At 41.6% G+C, this 15,326-nt stretch overlaps 1 protein-coding gene across 4 annotated transcripts in view; it reads left to right on the forward strand.

The window, feature by feature from the left end:
* Positions 1-15,326, forward strand: part of Ccdc171 (coiled-coil domain containing 171) — a 257,585-nt gene that overhangs the window by 30,291 nt on the left and 211,968 nt on the right. For 3 of the 4 annotated variants that reach the window (XM_059254493.1, XM_059254492.1, XM_059254495.1), the window contains 2 exons: positions 933-1,064; positions 14,167-14,313. In XM_059254493.1, the coding sequence (XP_059110476.1) occupies positions 933-1,064; positions 14,167-14,313 (279 nt within the window). The remainder of the gene's footprint in view (positions 1-932; positions 1,065-14,166; positions 14,314-15,326) is intronic. The other variant, XM_059254494.1, reaches the window with a different exon arrangement.

Here is a 15,326-nt window from a genome sequence, read left to right on the forward strand (position 1 = left end):
CTGCATGTATCCCTGCAGGCCAGAAGAGGGCACTAGATCTCATTACAGATGGTTGTGAGCCACCATGTGGTTGCTGGGAATTGAACTCAGGACCTCAGGAAGAACAGCCAGTGTTCTTAACCGCTGAGCCATCTCTCCAGCCCTAGGAATATTCTTATTCTGACGTGTTGAACAACTCTTTTTTTCCTCTTTTAGAAGTACCCTTGGGGCTGGAGAGATGGCTCAGTGGTTAAGAGCACTGGCTGCTCTTCCAGAAGTCCTGAGTTCAATTCCCAGCACCCACATGGTGGCTCACAACCATCCATTATGAGATCTCTTGCCCTCTTCTGGTGGGCAGGCAGACATAACAGGCAGAATACAGTATACATGATAAATAAATCCTTAAAAAAATACCCTTTTTCTTTACCAGGTTTGCATATAAATTTTAGGGATAATACCATTTATTCACAGGTAAAGATGTTCATACTAACAGGACTTTATTTTTGTTTCATTTTGTCCCAACCTCTGATGTTGAATTTATTTATTTCTGTTTTATATTTTGATAAAGTGATAGTTTTACTAAGATTTTAAACATGAATTATTAATTTTTTGAGACAGAGTCTCATGTGTCCTTGGCTGGCCTTGACCTCTCAGTATAGACAAGGATTACCATGAACTTCTGATTATTCTGCCTCCACCTCCCAGATCCTGAGATTGTAGGTATGCACCACCATGCCTGGTGTTCTGAACAGCTGGGGACTGACTCCAGGGCTTGAAGCATGCTAAGCAACTACTGATAGCTGCCATCCCCAGCCCCAAGAGTTTAACATGGATTAAGAGTTTTTAACCGTCTATTGGAAGGGAGAGCCCCTTTGTACATTTAAACTAGGTTGGAAAGCTAAAAGGTAACCTTTATTGATGTCATAGTAAAGCCAGATTTTGTCCATGTAAAGGAAGCACTGGAGAAACATCAGCAAGAGAAGAATGAGATGGAGTCTCACGTCAGGGAGACTGCATTGGAGGAGTTTAGATTACAAGCAGAGCAATGGGAAGCAGAGCGAGGAGAGTTACAGCTCATAGTACAGGTATTTCAAAATAACTCGGTTTCTAGACTATGTTCTTGATGCTTATGGTCTTAAAATTTTGTTAGTAGGATAATTTACTAGCTCACTCAGGTGGAAATCAATTCCAAACCTTTGATTTCTGGAAGGCCATCTTTGACTTGTAGTGACGAGACAGATAGATACGCATGGTATCTATCTTCATGATAGATACCATGAAGATTACGGCTGGACGGCTTCATTGCATAGCGTGTATGAGACAGGGTCTCATGTAGACCAGGCTGGACTTCAACTTGCTGCATATCTCTTGCTGTTCCTAAACTCCTCCTAATTCTCCTGCTTCCACCTCCTGAGTGCTGGGATTTTCAGCATGAGCCACTATGCTTACCTAAAATAGGTGATTTTTAAAAAACTTTTATTAGGATATATTAATTATACAAAATAATCTTTTGGGGGTTTCGAGACAGAGTTTCTCTATGTATCAGCCCTGTCTGTCCTGGAATTCTCTTTGTAGACCAGGCTGGCCTGGAACTCAGAGATCTACCTGGCTCTGCCTCCCAAGTGTTTAAAGGTGTGTGCCACTGTGGCCAGGTCAGTAATGGGTTTGCTATTGTGACATTTTGATACGTGTGTGTATAGTGTATTTTGATCATATGCATTCTCATTACCCTCTTTTGCCCCCTTTTACTTCTGCTGATCCTTTTCTTCTTCCCAGTAATTCCCCTTCTACTTTCATGTCTTTTTTGGGGTGAACTATTGTGTTTAATTGTGGTTGCCCACAGGAGCATGGATCGGGGATTGCAGGAGCATGGTCAGCTCAGCAGTGGCTATACCACAGAAGATAGTGTATCTTCCTCCCCCACAATCATGAGCTGCCTATAGATGCTTAAGAGAGGTGTGGGCCCTCACCAGGGCCTTTTTCTAGCATTCATTAACTGCCTACACATTTTCAGGAAGGGGTGTGGCCTCAAGAAGCTCTTCCCCTCTCCATAACAGTATATTGACAGGTGGAATCTTGTGCAGATCTTGTACAAGTAATGACAGCTGCTGGGAGTTTAGCATGCGAAGGCTGTGGCCTGCCTGGAGGACAGTTTCCCAGCATGCCTCATGGTCTACCAGTTCTTTCCCTCTTCATGTTTCATGAACCATGGAGTGGGTGATATGGCCCATTGAGGGCTGAGCAGTTGACAGTCACTTATTCTTTTGAAGGATTTATTTATTTATTTTTATGTGTATGAGTATTTTGCCTGCTTGTATGTATATGGACTGTGGAGGCCAGAGAGGGTGCTGGATCCCAGGAACTGGAGTTACTAACAGTTGTAAGCCACTAGGTGGATGCTAGGAACTGAACCTGGGTTCTCTGGAAGAGTAGCCAGTGCTCTTAATCTGGGCCATCCCTCTAGCCTTGCACTCACTGTGGAGTTATGATCTAGCAGGGTGACACTGCTCGACACCACCTGTGAACAAATAAAAAGCACAGTGTCAGATGGAGTTGTGGGCCGGTGATGTTCCGTGATCCTTCATAGACCCTCGAACATTACTGGCTATTGCTGCTGCTGTTGTTTACCCTCTATAACTTGACTGACCGTGTTGCTGAAGACAGCGCATACTTGAGCCATAGGGCATGGAGAAACCAAGCTGGTACTTATGTGGAAGCTTCATCCCTACTGGCTAGCTTTCATAGTGCTGGAAGGTACTGTGCATGCTGCCAGAGGAGAAAAACCATCATCAGCCCTACCCAGCTGGGAGCCCTGTGAGCCACATTATCCCAGCACTCAGGGGGTAGAGGCTGGTGGATCTCTGTGAGTTTGAGGTCAGCCTGGTCTACATAGCTAGTTCCAGGACAGCCAGAGCTACACAAAGCAACCCTGTCTCAAGAAACCAAGAGAGAGAGAAAAAAAAGAAAAAAAAAAAAAAAAAGAATTGGCCAGGCAAGACATGCCCCTTGGTATAATAGTGGCTGCAAGCACTGTGAGAGTAACCAACCACTTCAATTGATTTAAGTCTCGACATACAAAATGAAACCCATACCTTTTCTAAGAGAACTTACTACTTTTATGCTGCTAAATAGACACAGTATTAAACTGAGTCCTAATGATTTTATTGTTTTACTATAGATTAATACACCCACTAACCCTCATCATAGAAACGTTTGTCTGTAGTAGATGGTGGTTAACATAGAGACCCACAGCTGATCTATGTGTAGAGAAAAAGACTTGAGATGATCATCTTTAATAGTGTATGGATTTATGCTAGTTATGATACAATGTACAGTTTATCAATCTGTTGATTGATTTTTCTTTAAAATTTTTTTCTGTCCAAATGACCCCTTATGACTGTACGATTATGAATCTTACTTTTTAAATATATATTTAGTTATGGGGGGAGGGCAGGCATCTGCAGACACCAGAGGTGTGGGATCCTCTGGAGCTAGAATTACAGGTGGTTATGAGCCTCCTGATGTGGGTGCTGGAAATCTAACTGGGATCTGGAAGAGCAAAACGTGCTCTTCATGGCTGAGCCATTTCTTCAGTCTCCACAGTGTACAGTTTCCAATACAGGAGCAAACTGGTTTTTGTTCGGGCCCTTTCAGAAGCCTTATACCAGATTAGTGTTATACATAGCCACACTGATGTGTTTCTAAGCTAGAAAGAGCACGCTTGCTCTGATATTTTTCTAAATATACTTCTCCCAGTGTAATTAAAATTCCTCAGGATTGGAGCTATAGTTTGGATTCTGAGAAGTGTTGTTTACATGAGTACATATAAAGAATCATAGTTTTTGATATGTGTTTGTAGAAGATGTGGAAAGAAAACAAGTTTATTTTCTCATAGCACAATGTGGTTTCCTGTGATGTTAAATGTCAGTTCAAAAAAAGCCGTTTTAAAAAACATTTTAAGTTCAACACTTCCCTCTAGTGGACAGATGAAAGAACACTCCAAATCTCTCATGTCTGAATTACCATTCCATCCCTCAGATATCACTCTTAGTTTTCTATTGCAAGAACTGAGGTCTCTTTTTGTTTGATTAGAAGATAAATTCTGAGACAAGAATTAAAGTTAAATATGTTTTGATGGAGGCACATTAGTCTGTATCTTATGCTACATACCAGACTTGAATTATGTTAATAAAGCCATACATTTAAATATTCTAACACTTACAAGCTAATACCTAATATAAGCAGTAAAAGTAACTAGCCTCTACCATGTACTTCATCTTAGTGTTTGCTATTCTCAGTTTAGATGTAGAAACAAAATATAGTTTTATATTATTGGAGACCATTTTGAATCCTTCTCCAACTCATCACTGTCCCATCCCACTGCAGACTCCCATTGTGAACTTGACGTTGGATGTTGTCTATATACGTTGATATGCTTTTACTCAGTTTTGTTTAGAATTTTATGTCTTTTACATATATAAGTGGGATATCATGCAATATGTATATTTGTCCAGCTTGTCTTTTTGTTGTTTGCTTTTTGAGATTGAGACAAGCTAATGTAACAGCTCTAATTCACCCAGTTTGACTGCTGTATAGTTTTCTTTTTTTTTTTTTTTTTTTTGGTTTTTTGAGACAGGGTTTCTCTGTGTAGCTTTGCGCCTGTTCTGGAACTCACTTGGTAGCCCAGGCTGGCCTCGAACTCACAGAGATCCGCCTGGCTCTGCCTCCCGAGTGCTGGGATTAAAGGCGTGCGCCACCACCGCCCGGCAGTTTTCTAAATTTAAATCATTACAGGGATTCCATGTATGAAACATTGCAGGCATGTGTCTAGCACATACAAAATTGTTGACATTTTTGTGTAGCTGTTTCCTCTGAATGAGGAAGGAGTGGGTTTCGAAGCTCAGGAAGCTCAGGAGATGCTGGGGCTCACAAGGACCCTCCTACAGTCTTAGGGACCGGGCAGTTGCTGAGGAGGAGAAACTGCCTTTGGAGCAGCTGCCTGCAAGCTGGCCAGGGAGTTCCAGAGATGCTCCTGAGAGCTGTTTCCTGTGCTGCTGCCTGGAAGTCACCCAGGCTGGTAAGTAGCCCTGGTACTTGATTCATCAAGCTAGATGTGTGTGGAATCCCCTCTTTGGTCTGTTCTGTTCCCTATTGACATATTCACATCTCTAGGAGTATCACACGACAGACATGGGAAGTGATTATAGGTTCAGTGAAATACATTGATGGATCCTGGTGTAGTTAGTGCTGCATGGCTACAATCCCAGCATACCTCCTCATCATGGGAGGGCCAGGAATTCAAGGCCCTGTCTCAAAAAACCAGACTAAACCAAATAAAGAACAGTAATGACAATCTTCACAGAACTTAAAATAACAGAAAAGACCCTTAACATTTTATGGAACCACCATAAAATCCTTTATAGTCAAAGCAATCTTATAGCAAAGAAGGAAGGAGCATTGTGTTACTTGACTTTAAAATTAGCTATTAAGTTGTACTTGTCAAACCAGCATGAATTTGCATAAAAACAGACAGACCAATGAAAGAGAGTGCTTAAAAGTAAACCCTGCATCCGCACCCTGCTCATTTTGACAAAGGTTTCAGGACATGTTTGGAAAAATGACAGGTTTTTTTTGTTGTTGTTGTTGTTTTGAGGCAGGGTTTCTCTGTGTAGCCCTGGCTGTCTTGGAACTTGCTCTGTAGACCAGGCTGGCCTTGAACTCAGAGATCTGCCTGCCTCTGCCTCCTGAGTGCTGGGATTAAAGGTGTGTGCTACCACCCCATCAATAGATGGGATATTGGACACCCTCCTCTTGCAGAGGAATGAGATTAGAGCATTTTATACCAGCTATATCTCAAAATGGAATGAAGACTTAAAGGAGTCAGACCTAGAGTTGTCAGACTACTAGAACAGGGGAAATGCTTAAGGATGATAAAACAAGCAAAGTTATATATATATATATATATATATATATATATATATATATATATATATATATATATATTAAATATCATGCCCTAAAAGCACAGGAAAACAAAGATAATCAAGTGGTATTGCATCAGAATAAAATGATGCAGTACAGCTGTAGAAATGTCTTTTTTTGCTTAGTAATTTCTGTGAGAAGTGTTTGTCTGTTACTTAGAAAAGCCATTTTAATGTGGAGATGACATTTTGGTGGTTTGAAAGAAAATGGCCCACAAAGGGAGTGGCACTGTTAGGAGGTGTATGACTTTGTTGGAGTAGGTATGGCATCGTTCGAGGAAGTGTGTCACTATGGAGGTGGACTTTGAGGTCTCTTGTGCTCAAGCTACTCCCACCGAGACAGACCATTTCCTGTTTGCCTGTAAGATGTAGGACTCATTCTCCAGCACCATGCCTGCCTGCATACCACCTTGTTGCACCATGATGATAATTAGCTAAATCTCTGAAAATGTAAGCCACCTCAACTAAATGCTTTTTCCTTTGTGAGAGTTGCTATGCTCCTGGTGATTCTTCACAGCAGTAGAAACCCTAAGACAGAAGTTGGTACCAGGGACTGGGGTATTGTTGTTGAATATAATTTTTTGGTGTGTTACTTTTGTTTATGTTGCATTTGTTTAACTCTGTGAAGCTGTGTTACTGTGCCTGTCTAAAACACCTGATGGTTTAATTAAAAAGCTGAGTGGCCAATAGTGGGGCAGAAGAAAGGATAGGTGGGGCTGGCAGGCAGAGAGAATATAAATAGGAGAAATCTGGAGGAAGAAGGAAAAGGAACAAGAGAGGAAGGAGGAGGACATCAGGGGCCAGCCATATAGCTATACAGCCAGCCACGGAGTAAGAATAAGACATACAGAAGTAAGGGAACAGGAAAGGCCCAGAGGCAAAGGGTAGATGGGATAAGTTAAGGAAAGCTGACAAGAAACAAGCCAAGCTAAGGTTAAGCATTCATTCATAAGTAAGAAAAAGCCTCTGTGTATTTATTTGGGAGCTGGGTGGCAGGCCCTCAAAAGAGCAAAAACAAATAACAATTGTGATAGGCCTAACCATGTTTTTGTTTGGAGGCATTTGGACCTTGGTACTTTGGGTTAGGAAAGCAGTGGAATGCTTTAAGCACTGCTTAGTGGGCCAAACGAAGAGGAGCATGGAAGACAGTGGTGCTGAAGGTGATTTGAACTGGGAGGGGCGGGTTCAAGATGTTTCAGAGGAGAAGAATTTTAGTATGCTGCCTAGAAATGGTTCTTGTGATTTTTTTGGTGAAGAATGTGGCTGCTTTTTGCCTTTGTCCAAAGAGTCTGCCTGAGGTTAAAGTGAAGAGTTTTGGATTAATTCCATTTTCAGAGAAAATCTCAAAACAGCCTAGTATAGACTAGTAAAACTGTCCTGCAGTTATTAGTGGTAACTCTAAGGAAAATTTATAATGAAGAGGAGCAAGATGAGCAAATAAAAATGCAAAATGTACAGATTTAATTCCCCTTGGTAGAAATAATGGTCTCCAAAGGAAGCTTTAGTGAAGCTGACTTGCAGCTCTAGGGCATAGGCCACATGGAGATGATACTTTTGCAAAGTGAAATGAATATTTGAGTAGAGAAACTCAATTTTTAAATGGCTGGTGGGAGCCAAGTCCATTTTAAGGTGGATGGAGCTTACCTAGGCACCATTGTGTTGGTACAGATGGCGGACGATCTGTCTATAGTTCTCTATATGAATGCAGTGAGCGTTATAAAATTTGAAAGACACATAGTTCTTCCTTTCCCATTCTCCTGGGACTCTCTCCTATGTTGGATTTTCTTTTAATTTTTTCTGTGTCTTTCTCTTAGTTTGGTGGACTTTATCCTCTGGTAGTTTCAAAGTAAGTTGTAAAGTAAATTATTTCCACCCATGAACAACTACTAAGCCTTTATCAGTTCTCATACCTCATTGAAGTTTTTACTAGTTATGTGCTATGGTTTGTCTCCTTTGTTTTAGATAAGTTTCTATTGCTGTGATACAACACTGTGACCAAGGCAACTCATAGAAGGAAGTGTTTATTGTGAGCTTATGTATGGTTCCAGAGGAATAAGTCCATGAACATCGTGACTCAGAAGTATGGCAGCAGGCAGGCATGGCAGCAGGACAGCTGAAAGCTCACATCTTTTTTTTTTTTTCGAGACAGAGTTTCTCTGTGTAGCTTTGCGCCTTTCCTGGATCTTACTCTGCAGACCAGGCTGGCCTCGAACTCACAAAGATCCACCTGCCTCTGCCTCCCAAGTGCTGGGATTAAAGGTGTGCACCACCACTGCCCAGCCAAAAAGGAAAACTCACATCTTGAACTACCAGCAGGAAACAGAGAAACCACATTAGAAACAGCACGTGCTTTGGTGGTTTGAACGAGAATGACTCCCATAGGCTCGTATGTTTGCATACTTGGTCCCCAGTTGGAACTATTTGAGAAGGATTAGGAGGTGTGGTCTTGTGGGATGAGGTATGTCACTGGAGGTTAGTTTTGAGATTTTGAAAGACATGTGCCATTTCCAGTCTCTTTTCTACCTCCTACTTGAGGATCTGGATGTGAGCCCTCAGCTCTTCTGCCATCCTGGACACTAACCTCCGAAACTGTAAGTCCAACTAAATGCTTTTCTTTGTAAGTTGCCCTGGCTATGGTGTTTTGTCACAGCAATAGAAGAGTAACTAATACATGTAACTTTTGAAACATCAAAATTCACCTCCAGTGGCATACTTGCTCCTCCAAGCCCATACTTCCTAAACCTACTCAAACAGTGTCACCAGCTGGGGACCAAGTGTTCTGATGCTTGAGAATATGGGGACCATCTCATTCAAACCACCACATTCTGTTCCCTGCCCCCTTTGTACCATGGCCTATCATAATGAAAACGTATATAGTCCAGCCTTGAAAGTTCCCAGTCTCAACATTTTTAAAGTCCAAATGCCAAAGTATCTTCTGAGACTCAAGGCAATTTTTTTACTGTAATCTTCTGTAAAATAAAAAAGAAAACTACATACTTGTAAGATACAATGGCACAGACTACCCATGACCATCCAAAAAGGGGGACATGGGGGGCCAAAGCAAGACTGAAACCCAGCAGTACAAATTCTAAATGCCGTAGGTCCATGCCTGATGTCAAAGGCTCTGACCTTCCAGCTTTGCTGCCTGTGACATACTTTTTCCTCTTGGGCTGGTCTTCCTCTGTGTGCAGCTCTCCTTGGCAGATGTCTCATGGCTCTGGCACCTCTAACATTTTGGGGTCTCCATCAAAACTCAGGTTTCATGTTCACAGCTTCACATAATGGCCTCTCAGGGCTTCCTGCACTCTCTGGGCGTTCTTGCCACACTTTACCCATTTCAGTGGCTCTCTGAAACCATGGAGGAAGATTCCAGAACCCCTCACTCCTGTTCCTTCCTGACTCTAAAGCCAGCACCACATGGATGCCACTGTCAAGCTCAGCTGCTAACTTGGGATTGAGTTGCCCCCTGGACTCACATTTGTAGCGGCAGCTTCTGTTTGTTGTTTGTTTCTAGTATCAGAAAGTTCCTTTGGCATTTTTCTTTCATAAGTTGGAAGCTTAGCTGGGTGGGGTTTTTCCTCAAGGGGACCCTTCCTCTCATTCCAGTGTAGATTTGTCCCCCCAACAATAGCACTAATCTCCTTAGTAATTGGAGTCTCTCCTTTAGCACAAGACTTAGTTGTAAAACTTACTAGTGTTCTTTTCCTCTCTAGACTACATTTTGTGTTTCTTTTTGCCCCACTTTTTTTTTTTTTACATTTTTCATTGTAGATCTGTAAAAGAGTGATTACTCATAACTATGGGACAGATAATTACGATGTCTTGAAATTTCTAGCCAAGAAATCAGAATATTACTTTTAAAATTAACAACAGACAAGTTCTTAGGACAAAGGCAGAAAGTGACTACTCCCCCACACCCCAAAAAAGATCTCACAAGAGTGGTCTGTAGCCCAGTTGCTGGTGTTGCTCCCCTTTGGAACCATTCAAGCTTGCCTCCGCAGTCCACATTGCTGTCAGTACTGTCTTTTAAGCCCCCACTAGACAGCCCATCAAGTCTTACTTACACTATTTAACTGCTTTTTAGTCCATAGTCCCAAAGTTCTCCACATTCTTCCACCACACGGTCAGGTTCTTTATGGTTGCACTGCACTCCTGGTACCAACTGCTGTCTTAATTTGGTTTCTTTTGCTGTGATGAAACACCATGATCAAGGCTACTAACTTACAGAAGGAAGAATTTATTTTGAGCTGTGGTTCTAGAGAGACAGGAGTTCATCATTATGACTGGGAAGTGTGGCAGTAGGAAGCAGGGTAGCAGGGATATCTGAGAGCTCATGTCTTGAACTGCCAGCAGGAAACAGGGAGAACACATGAAATAGCATATGGCTTTTGAAACCTCAGTGACGACGTAATTCCTCCAGTGAGGCCATCTTCCTACCCAGACAGCACCACCAACTGGGGGCCAGGTGTCCAAACACCTGAGCCTGTGAGGACATTCTCTTTCAAACCATCACTCCCCTGAAAACTGAATCCCAGGCATGTTCATGGCATAACACGTGTGTAGAGGTCAGACAACATCTGTCAGGAGTTGTTCTTTCCTCCACCTTCATTAGGATCTCTGTTGTAGCTGCTGTGCTGAGTACTCCAGCCTCCCTGGCTCATAAGCTTCTGATGATTGTCTGGCTCCCTCCTCACCTTAGGAGTGGGGATTACAGATGTGCACCACCATCCAGCTTTTTTCTTTTTTCAAACCTGTGTCCCAGGGATGGTGCCCAGGTCATCAAGTCTTCGCAGGATTATGACCTGTTGACCTATCTCACTGGCCCCACCTTTAGCTGTAGTAGTCTTTAAACTTATCATTTATCCTGTTTGTATCCCAGCTCCTTTGTTTTTGTCCTGATCAAAGAAGCCAGTAAAGTACCTAATTGCTTTTTCCTGCGTTTTAGTATCGACTTAAATATTGTTTCATCTCTACTGTCAGTTTTCTTCTCTCTGACTGGCAGTGAGGATTATAAGTTAAAGAGAAGACCATGCGCTAAAAAGATGCCCATAAAACAAAACAAAAACAATGGGGAAAAATTCCATCTCAACCGATGGGAAAAAACAAAACCAAAAAACCCATAATGTAGAACACAGGCATGCATGCACTCATGCACACACACGTGCACAAACACGCACATACTTTCAGGTATGCCAAGCTATATGACCCCTCTGAAGCTCATAATTCCTCAATAACAGAAAAACAAACAAAACCCAAACCCAAACCATAACGAAATTGTTGAGGTACTAAAGAAAGAACTCAAATCCCGCTTTAACAAATGATCAGCTCTGGGTTCTTCATGGTGGTGTACTCTTTCAATCCTGGCACCTGAGAGGCAGAGGCAGGTGGCTCTCTGAAATCACATCAGAGTGAATTCCAGAGCTGCATAGGGAAACCTTGTCTTAAAAAGCAAAAAACAAAAAACAAACAAAAGTGACTTCAAAGGGGATTCAAGAAGCAGAAGATTGTGGTTAGAAAGTCAGTTTGGGACCTTGATAAGAAAGCAACATGGATGAGAAGTTTGACACCATGGGAGAGGAATTTAGGGGGAAAAAAGATGAAAAACTGAATACATCAAGTAACAACATGCCTAAAGGATTATTTTTATTATTCATTGAAGTCTTTAATTTCTAATATTTCTGCTTTTTTTTTCCCTCTCTAAAATCTTAATTTTTCAGATGGGGATAGAGTTCATTTGGTACAGTGCTTGTCTCGTATGCACAAAGCCCTAGGTTTGACACCCGCCCCCAGCATCACATGGAAGGGAACATGGTGATGCAGTTCTATAATCCCAGCCCTCAAGATTAGATTAAGTAAAAAATAAACTATCAGGAGCTGAACACAAATTCCAGGGGATCCAACTCCCTCTTCTGGCCTCCACAGGTACTGCATGCAGGTGATGCATAGGCGTACTTGCAGACGAAACACCTACGCACATACGATACAAATAAAGGTTAGAAAGTTAAGAAAAGTACATGTCTATTATATGGAACTATAAAGGGGTCTTATCTGGGAGTGGGACAGGGAACCAGTGGGAGGAGAATGGAGGATAGGAGAAGGCAGTGGAGGTTGAATATGGTCAAAGTCCATGATCTACTTGCATGAAAATGTGACAGTGAAACTCATCATTTGGCACAATAAATATATGCTAATAAAAAGCACACAAGTGACTTTGAGTTAATGTTCTTGTCAGTAACTGCTTGAAGGAGTGGGACTGATATAGAGTCTTATACTTGTATAGTGCTTAATGTTCTTAAAACTTTTTACATGAGAAAAGTACTTTCCAAACATTTTTTTGGTAGCAAATTATATACCTGGATTCTGATAATGTTTTTTGAGTGGCCAGAAACTCTTGGAAATGTGTATATATTTGTATGGGAAGTGAAGTTACAGGGAGTAGCTTTGGAGGCCGTTGGATGGATTCCTCCCTTATAGTCACCTCGGTTTGTTTCCCTGGTAACCCTAGAAAGGGAAACATCAGCTCTGATTTCCCCAGGATTTAAAACAAGAAGAAGGTGGAGCTAGCACCTTTGTTGAGGCCTTTTAAGGGGAAATACTTCCTCCTGCTCAAAAGAACAGACCCTACTTTTGGCCCTGGATGAGCACATGCTGTTTTGATCTGTTCCGGAGATCAGAACATTAGATACCATTTCCTCCTTCCTTAAGAGGTAATATAGGTGGTCCTCCCCATCACCTGGTGGGGAGACCACCCCACAGAAAAGCTGGCTCACCTGAAGACATATTGAGGAGATGGGAAGAAAAATTTGAGTTCTAACTCAAAAGCATAGGTTTTCCTTCTTTCCATCTCCCTTTCTTTGGGATCATGGCCAGAAGCCTAAGCATGCTTCCCCATCCTCTGGGGTCTGTCACTGTTTCTTTGAAGCCCTCTCCCCTTCCACCGTGCCCCTGCAGGCCAGTCAGCACAGCTGGAAATGCTGCCCTTCTGGACCCTAACTCAAAAAGGAACGGCTTGCTTCTAGATCTCTGTTTTCCCAGTGGCTGCTGAGGTTTATAGCCTGCCCGCCCTGTTGTTTCCTCAAACTCAGAAAATGTCCTTGAGCTTCTGAGTCTCTTTTTGAATGCTTTTATTAAGAAGAATTAAAAAAAAAAACCCAAAAAGGGAATTTGGATTTGCTTGGTAACAGTGGTACTTAGAAATAACAGTTTTTGATAGAGAATTGTAATTGAAATTTATGTACCTAGATTCTGTTTCAAGTGCCCAGGGATTCTTGGAAGCCCCTCTGCTCTGTATTTGTGTCCATGTATGTTGATGGAGGAAGGACAGAGCTTTTAAAGCAGTGGTTCTCAATCTCCCTAATGCTGTGACCCTTTAATACAATTCCTTATGGTGACCCCAACCATGAAATTATTTCATTGCTACTTCATAACTGTAATTTTGCTACTGTTCTGAATCGTAATGTAAATATTTCTGTTTTTTGATAGTATTAGGTGACCCCTGTGAAAGGGTTGCTTGTTCCAAAGGGGTTGTGACCCACAGGTTGAGAATCACTGTCTTAAAGGCTTGCGGTGAGAATAAGGACCCTAGATTATTTTAGATTGGTTATTGTGGAAAATACCTATGGTATACATGTTCCGGCCATGATTTTTGAGTTTAATTGGAAAAAGACAGCTACTTAAATAGAGAACCTTTAGTTATTTTCTTTGAAAACGTTTTGAAAATTGAAGAGGAAATGAAATACAGCCATCTAGTGGTTTTGATGGTAAGAGCACTAAGCAATAGTTAAGTACTATGAGCTCACGTTAATGTCTCTCAAGGGTCATTATTAAGTGTTCAAGCTAATCAGCACTTATCACACAAAGGGACGTATCCATTTGTCTTCCTAAATACTTTATACATATTAATGACAGGACAAAGTCTATATGACAGTTGAGCTACAACATTGTTGCAAATACCCCAGAGGTCATTTGAACTAGTATAACATTCTAATGTTCTCTGTATAATTTTAGCTGTACTATTTATTAATCACATGTATTATAAAAGTCACATGTACCCTCTGAAACACTGTGAAAGAGATCAAAGTGTCTCCTGCCTATACAGGTTAACCTGCTGCCCTAACTGAAACAGTTTCCTCAGTGCTGTCTGTACAATAACTTTTAGTTATTAATGGCTTACAAACTGTTGAATCAAAAGTGAATTATTTTCCAGGAGCAAGATAGTGCTGTGAAAAATATGCAGAAAAAAGTGGAACAGTTGGAAGCCGAGCATATGGACTGCTCTGACCTTCTGCGACGACAAACGAGTGAGCTTGAGTTTAGCACTCAGAGGGAAGAACGCCTGAGGAAGGAGTTTGAGGTATGGCTTATCAGTTTTCACAATAGCTACATGTTCTTCATGCGGTGACTTCAGGGTTAGAGGACTTTGTACGTCGGGAGAAATAGGGACCACTTCTATTGTACATTTGACTTCTTTGAAAAGTTTTATATCCTAATAAAATATATTTTATTTCATCCTAATTAAAAGCATCTAGTCATTAAATTTTTGTTTATTTGTGTGTGTGTGTGTGAGTGTGTGTGTGTGTGTGTGTGTGTGTGTGTGTGTGTGAGTGTGTGTGGTTGTGTGCATGCCATGACACTTGGATGGCAGGGCAGTCCAAGGACAACTTGCAGTTAGATCTCTTCTCCTTCCATCGTCTGGGCTCTGGGGGATTAGACTCAGTTGTCAGGCTTGGCAGCAAGAATGCTGGCCCAAACCTGCTCATTGTTAGCAATAATTCTCATCAACTATTGGAAAGTTTACAAGTGATTTTTTACATTTTGAGGTTCAGGAAGCAGTACTGGAGAAGGTTTGGTATGCACAGGTCTTACACGATAAAAGTAACACCATACTTCTGTTTTTGTGATTATGATGATTTACTTTATTATTTAGTTTTACAGTACTGAGGATCAAACACAGGGTTTGGTACATGCTAGGCAAGTGCTTTTTCACTGAGCTATTTCCTCAGTTCCATTTTAGATTAAGGTAGTTGTAGAGGAAATGGCAAGATTTGGGTATGTTTTGAGAGAATCAGCTGGGTTTGCTGACGTACTGGGTTGTGAGAGGTAATGTCAAAGGTATTTGTTAATGTTAACCACTAGTAGTTTCTAATTAATAATTGTGTGTGTGTGTGTGTGTGTGTGTGTGTGTTTACACATGTGCACACGACTTCCACGGCATGTGTGTGTTGGGCAAAGATCAGTTTGCAGGAATTGTTTTTTCTACTGTGTGGGTCTTGGGGTTCCAACTCAGGTCCTCAGTCTTGGCAGCAAGCACCTTTACCTGCTCAACTCTCTCACACCTGTTTTTTTTTGTTTGTTTGTTCGTTTTTT

This window comes from Peromyscus eremicus, chromosome 2, assembly GCF_949786415.1.
Source record: "Peromyscus eremicus chromosome 2, PerEre_H2_v1, whole genome shotgun sequence".
In the NCBI taxonomy this organism is placed as follows: domain Eukaryota; kingdom Metazoa; phylum Chordata; class Mammalia; order Rodentia; family Cricetidae; genus Peromyscus; species Peromyscus eremicus.